At 37.6% G+C, this 7,078-nt stretch overlaps 1 protein-coding gene across 1 annotated transcript; it reads right to left on the bottom strand.

Moving 5' to 3' along the window:
• Positions 1-4,603: 4,603 nt before the first annotated feature.
• Positions 4,604-5,575, bottom strand: LOC125092773 (olfactory receptor 7G1-like). Its single transcript, XM_047717154.1, has one exon. It carries the CDS (start codon positions 5,555-5,557, stop codon positions 4,604-4,606), a length of 954 nt encoding a protein of 317 aa, XP_047573110.1. The 5' UTR covers positions 5,558-5,575.
• Between the last annotated feature and the right edge of the window lie 1,503 nt (positions 5,576-7,078).

Here is a 7,078-nt window from a genome sequence, read left to right as displayed (position 1 = left end):
CTGAAAAAACAAGCCGAAGTGTCAGAACTGACTTTGTCAGAACTCCTGAAAACAGCCAAAATTTACAGCAACAAAGTAAATGCTGAATCAAGAAATAAGCAACTTCAAACTGGCAGGAAAGTTATGTGACATTTTTTACCTGCCCTTTCTCCTCCCTTTCCCTGGCATGGCAATACTTCGTATGAAAATCTATGATCAAGATGAGATCCTGGTGCAGGTATTCTGGGGAACCAGAAGAGATCCTTTCTCAAACCCTTCTGTATGTCTGTTTTAACCTGTCTGGAAGCTACTTGAAGAACTGACACAAGGCACTCATCTCTGTTTTGCCTAACTCAGAACTAGGTTGGAAAAGTAGTGGGCATTGTTCGAAAATACTGCAAACTGAACTATCAGCCTATACACTTATGGTAAAAGATTAAGTCATAACATAAAATATAGTCTGATTTGTGCTAAACCAGTGTGAAAGTTTAGGATCAAGCCAAGCATCTTGGCTCAAGTCATGATCTCAGGGTCATGAGATTAAGGTCCGGGCTGGATTCCATACTCAGTGTGGAGTCTGTTTGAGATTCTCTCCCTCCCCCTCCCCAAAATAATCATACATACATACATGCATACATACATAAAATCTTTTGTAAAATTTTAAAAACCATAAAATAGACCAACTAAACCCCAGAGTAAAACAGGGGAATTTTTCTTTAGGAAATTACGATGTTTAAAAGCAACCAAGTTGGGGCACCTGGGTAGCTCAGTTGGTTCAGCATCTGACTCTTGACTTTGGCTCAGGTCATGATCTCAGGATCATGGGATCAAGCCCCACATTGGGTTCCATGCTCAGCAGGGGATCTTCTGGAGATTCTCTCTCCCCGCTCTCCCTTTGCCTCTCCCCTTGCTCATGCTCACTCAATCTCTCTCTAAAATAAATAAACAAACCTTTAAAAAAAATAAAGTAACATAAAAAATAAAAGCAACCAAGCATATGGGAAAATTTAGAAAGCCATATGCACACCCATGGCAAGACATATACTCAGAAAAGACCAGAGAAGATCCTAAACTTTCACAGTGATCTCTACATTCAATGCAAACCTGGACTGAGAGAGTACTGTGTTTTTCAGAGTCCATAGTCTCTCATACTGTTACGCTGAAAAGAAATAAAAAATTTAAAAAAATTAAGGATATGAAAATACCACCAAAATAAATTAAGTAAGGGGGAGGAGAAAAAAAAAGGAAGAGTACTGTGTTGAAAGAGTACTGTAGCACAGATCCAACCTGAAAAGATTCAGAGAGTTTTGTTATTTTTTTCTTTTTTACACTTTTTAATGTTTTAAAAATTTTAATTTACATAGTGAGTATACAATTTTAAAACTCCCTTCCCCACCCCATCCTACCTATTTTGTAGTTCATTTGTATAATATTCTGGCATTATATAACCAGTACACCCCTTTTTTTTGTATTTAACAAAAAAAAATACCATAGAGCTTTGTTATTTCTTTGGTGTTTGTATCACTCCTGGCATTTAAGGAATTCTCTCATAACACTAGCTAAACAACGTAAGGACCACAGATTTCAAGGACCACATAAAATAAAAATTTTAGTCCTTGCAAACATTCTGGAAAAGTTATTAAACAGACTATTGCCACCATGAACAATTTTTTTAAAAAAGAAATCATAGGATTACCTCATTTTTTTATGATGTGCACACACACATACACACCATAACTTATTAATCCATTCATCTATCACTGGACACATGGATAGACCTTGAAGGCATTATTCTAAATGAAATAAATCAGATGGAAAGACAAATACTATGTGATCTCACTTATATGTAGACTCTAAAAAAAAAAACAAAACAAAACACCTAACTCAAAGAAAAAGAAAACAGATTTGTGGTAACCAGAGATGAGAGGTGGGGTGAAGAGGAATAAGAGAGAAGTCAAAAAGTACAAATTTCTGGTTATACAATACATAAGTTCTAGGGGTATAACATACAACATGATGACTACAGCTAATGTAGTCACGTAGTCTTGATGACTACTGCTATATGATATACAGGAAAGTTGTTAGCATAGATCCTTCAGGTTCTCATCACAAGGAGGAAATATTTTTCTTTTCTTTTGACTGTATCTATATGACATGATGGATGTTAACTAAACCTACTGTGGTAATCATTTCACAATATATGTAAAACACACCATCATGCTATATACCTTAAACTTATACAGTGATGTATGTCAATTATTTCTCAGTAAATCTGTGGAAAAGAGCAAACTCTGGGGGAGATTCTGATACCCAGAGCCATTACATTATAATATTGAGCCTGAGAAGCAGAAAGAAAAAAGGATAAAGAAAAGTGAGTAGACCCTAAGGGACCAATGAGACACCATCAAGTGAAAAAAACATGCATTATGCGAGTTCCAGAAGGAGAAGAGAAACAGAAGAGTAACTGAGAATAAAATGAACAAAAACTCCCCAAACAGGATAATAGACCATGAACCTAAAAAACTAGGAAGCTTAGTGAACTCCAAGAAGGATAACTTAAAGATACTAACACTAAGACTCATTATCATCAAACTAGCAAAGCAAAGGGAAAGAGAGAATCTTGAAAGGTGCTCATCATATACAAGAACTTAAGAGAAAATCAACTCCACACATACAAGAGGTCCTCAATAAGACTAAAAACCAATTCTCACAAGAACCATGAAGGTGAGAGGGTAGTGGGATGACATATTTAAAAGTATTGAAACAAAACTGACAACCAAGAATTTTATATTTGACAAAATTTTCCTTCAGAAAATGAGGGAGAAATAAAACATTCCCAGAAGAATAAAGCTGAAGGAGTTCATTATCACTAAGCCTGCTCTATGAAAATATCTAACAGAGTCCTTTAGGTTAAAATGAAAACACGCTAAATAGCAATTTAATTCTGTATGAAAAAAAATTAAGATTTCGGATAAATGTGTGGGCAAATAAAAAAACAGCATTGTATTTTTGGCTTATAATTCTACTTTTTCTTTCCTACTGGTTTTAAAAACAAATGTAAAAATTGTTAAATCTATGCTACTAGAAACAATGTATAAAGATTTAATTTGTGATAGTAACAACATAAAGACAGAGCAATATAAGAGCAGAGGTTTTGTATGCTACTGAAATAAAAATGGTATGTATTCTAACTAGAGTTTTATAAACTTAAGAATGTTAAATGTAATGCCTATGGTAACCATAAAGACAATTATCTGGATATATTCCAAAAAGACAATGAGAACAAAATCCAAAATGTTCACCACAAAATATCAACAAGGCAGCAAGGAGGGCAGTAATGGGAGAAATAAAGAACAAAAAGGTTTTAGACATAAATAAAATAAAATTTTCAATGGAAGAATTAAGTATCTCCTTATCAGGGAGTACTTTAAACCTAAGCAGATTAAACTCTCCAGTCAAAAGGTAGAGACTGGAAGAAAAATAAAGAAAACATGGTGTGAAAATAGGCTGTTTATGAAATATTCATTATGGCTTCACAAACATAAATAGATTTCAAATTAAAAAAAAATACAGTCCAGGCAAATAGTCACCAAAGGAGAGCTAATATTGGGGTGGGGGGCCAGAAATAGACTTTAAGTCAAAACTGTTAAAATAAACAAAGGAAGCAAGATGGAAAATAGATAAACAGATCAACAGAAATAGAGATTAAAAGGTCAGTAATCAAGACAATATAACAATTATAAACATACATACACCAAACAACAGAGCCTCAAAATACATGCAGCAAATATGACAGAAGTGAAGAAAGAAATACATGTTTCCTCCATAATACTAAAGAGACTTCAATACATCACATTCAACAATGCTTAGTGCCCCTGGATAGACTGACAAGAAATAATGAACTTAGTATTATGCCTCCATCAGAAAGGATGAAAACCCACCTTTTGTATCAACATGGATGGATGGGACTGGAAGGGATTATGCTAAGTGAAATAAGTCAAGCAGAGAGAGTCAATTATCATATGGTTTTACTTATTGGTGGAGCATAAGGAATAACATGGAGGACATGGGGAGATGGAGAGGAGAAGGGAGTTGGGGGGAAATCAGAGGGGGAGATGAAGCATGAGAGACTATGGACTCTGAGAAACAAACTGAGGATTCTGGAGGGAAGGGGGGGTGATGGGTGAACCTGGTGGTGGTATTAAGAGCATGTATCGCATGCAGCACTGGGTATGGTGCATAAACAATGAATTCTGGAACACTGAAAAGAAATTTTTTAAAAATCACTATGTTGTATATCTGAAACTAATGTAACACTGTGTGTCAACTACAGTTCAATAAAAAAATAATCCTGCCAAAAAAAAATAATGAACTTGAAAAACAGTATAAACAAACAAAACCTAACAGATACAAGTGAACACTCCATCCAACAACAGTAGAAAATGCACTTTTCTCCAGAACACATGAAACATTCCCCAGGATAGATCATATGTTGGGCCACAGAGCAGGTTTCAGTAAATTTAAAAATATTGAAATCATTCAAAGTGTCTTTTCTGATCACCATGTTATGAAGCTAGAAATCAGTAACTGAAGAACAAATGGAAAATATACAAATATGCGGAAATTAAACAACACACTCCTGAAAAAACAGTGATATTTTGCCCATGAGTTTCCTCAAGGCTCCCTTCATATCCCTGTTCCTCAAACTGTAGATGAAGGGGTTCATCATTTGAGGGACAACAGTGTACATCACTGAAACCACTGCAGTGTTTCTGGAAGAGTTAGTGAAAGCAGAACTAATGTACACCCCCAAACCTGTCCCATAGAACAAAGATACAACTGACAGATGAGACCCACAGGTCGAAAAAGCTTTATATTTTCCACCTGTTGATGGCATTCTCAAAACAGAGGACACTATCTGAGTGTAAGAGAAAATGATTCCACACAGAGGAATACCACCAAATATGCTAGTTGCAAAATATATCAGGATGTTATTGATGAGGGTGTCAGAACATGCAAGCTTGATGACCTGAACAACTTCACAGAAGAAGAGAGGGATTTCAAGGTCTGTGCAGAAGGTCAGTTGTAACACCATCAGACTGTGTACCAGGGCATCGACAATGTTAATGCAGAAGGAGAGTAGAACCAGTAGGCTACAGAGGCGGGAGTTCATAATGACTGTGTACCTCAGTGGATGACAAATGGCCACATAGCGGTCATAGGCCATTATTGCAAGGAGAAAACTTTCTAAACTAGCAAAAACCAGGATAGAATAGATCTGTGTGAGGCAGGCTGCATAAGTGATGCTCTGAATCTGTGCCTGGATGTTCACCAGCATCTTTGGGACGGAGGTTGTGCTTAAGCAGATGTCAGTAAAGGACAGGTTGGAGAGGAAAAAGTACATGGGGGTGTGGAGGTGGGAGTCAGAGATGACAGCCAGGATGATGAGTAGGTTTCCCAGGATGGTGACCAGGTATATGGACATAAACAGAATGAAGAGAAAGGACTTCAGTTCTGGGTCCTCTGTCACTTCCATAAGAAGGAATTCTGAAACCCCTGTTTGGTTTCTGAGTTCCATGTTGTTGATGAATCTGACAGAGAAGGTGGAGTGACAGCACAATCAAATGTGTGTTTTCTAGACCAGCAGGAGAAGCATCACCAGAGACAAACACTGTCTTGGGATGGGATGGAGACTAGTAGAGAGGGATAGGAAATAGGTTCCTTTTATATGCATATCATTCTTTAACAAAAACCTTAAGCTGATACAGCAAAGTGCCATCCATTAATTCCTACAGGGTTAACAGCTGGGCATTTTTAAAATATTGACTGTATCATTTTGATTATTTGAAACATTTGGTAATTTTATAAAGAGAAACAGACTGGGGAGGCAGCTGAAGATTTTGTCTGGATCCCCAAGGATCCAGGACCAAACATTTCCTGCCCTCTCACCTCCACAAAATTGTAAGTAAATGTCAGAGACTTGTCTAATAGTCATCTTAATTTTTTAAAAGAGCAGATTTCCACTCATTAAGAAATGGCCCTGGTCAAACTAGAGAGTGAGTACATTAGTAAATGGAGGTACTTGAGATTGGTGCGAAGTAGAAGATGTGAAGAGGATGACAGACAGGCAGGTGGACCCTGGACGACTTGGTTCTAATCATCTGGTACATGTACTCTCGTCGTGACTTCCCCTGGATGAACCTGTAGTAAAACACCTGTGCTCATTTCCAAATATCCATGTAGGTTACCTGGCTAGCATCACAGTGGAATGATGATTGACATTTCCCCTGAATGCGCCATCTGGGAGATTTGTACTCAGAAAGGGCAGAGGGACTGAAGGAGACCTAGGCTCCTGAACAAAAAGGATCTTCTATGGGAGGAGGTCCAATTATGCTACTACTTTTCATGGGAAGGATTACTGAAATAAGTGGTCACAGGCAGACTGCAGTCTCTGTATCCCTAGAGACTCAATTTCCAAAGCTCCTCATTAGTCAAACAATTTCATTGTCACTGAGATCCCAGGCAAGTGCAAATCCTTCAAGACCAAGAATCTGTGAGGCCCAGAGCCAGGATGTACTTTTCTCCACCTGTCTCTCCTCATCTCCATTTCAAATTCTTGGAAATGTGGACACACCATCCTTCTCTAATTGGATAAGAGTCTTCTTCTTTTTTTTTTAAATCATTTTTTAATTTATTTTCAGCATAACAGTATTCATTGTTTTTGCACCACACCCAGTGCTCCATGCAGTCCGTGCCCTCTCTATTACCCACCACCTGGTTCCCCCAACTTCCCCCCCCACCTCTTCAAACCCTTCAGATTGTTTTTCAGAGTCCATAGTCTCTCATTGTTCACCTCCCCTTCCAATTTCCCCCAACTCCCTTCTCCTAACTCCCCATGTCCTCCATGCTATTTGTTATGCTCCACAAATAAGTGAAACCATATGATAATTGACTCTCTCTGCTTGACTTATTTCACTCAGAATAATCTCTTCCAGTCCCATCCATGTTGCTACAAAAGTTGGGTATTCATCCTTTCTGATGGAGGCATAATACTCCATAGTGTATATGGACCACCTCTTCCTTATCCATTCGTCCGTTG

This window comes from Lutra lutra, chromosome 1, assembly GCF_902655055.1.
Source record: "Lutra lutra chromosome 1, mLutLut1.2, whole genome shotgun sequence".
Taxonomy (NCBI): domain Eukaryota; kingdom Metazoa; phylum Chordata; class Mammalia; order Carnivora; family Mustelidae; genus Lutra; species Lutra lutra.
The sequence above is the reverse complement of the archived record's forward strand: the minus strand, read 5'-3'. Positions and strand labels throughout refer to the sequence as shown.

What these genes read in the sequence shown, in the direction of transcription:
- LOC125092773 (XM_047717154.1), bottom strand. Translation starts at nt 5,557, where the DNA reads ATGGAACTCAGAAACCAAACAGGGGTTTCAGAATTCCTTCTTATGGAA.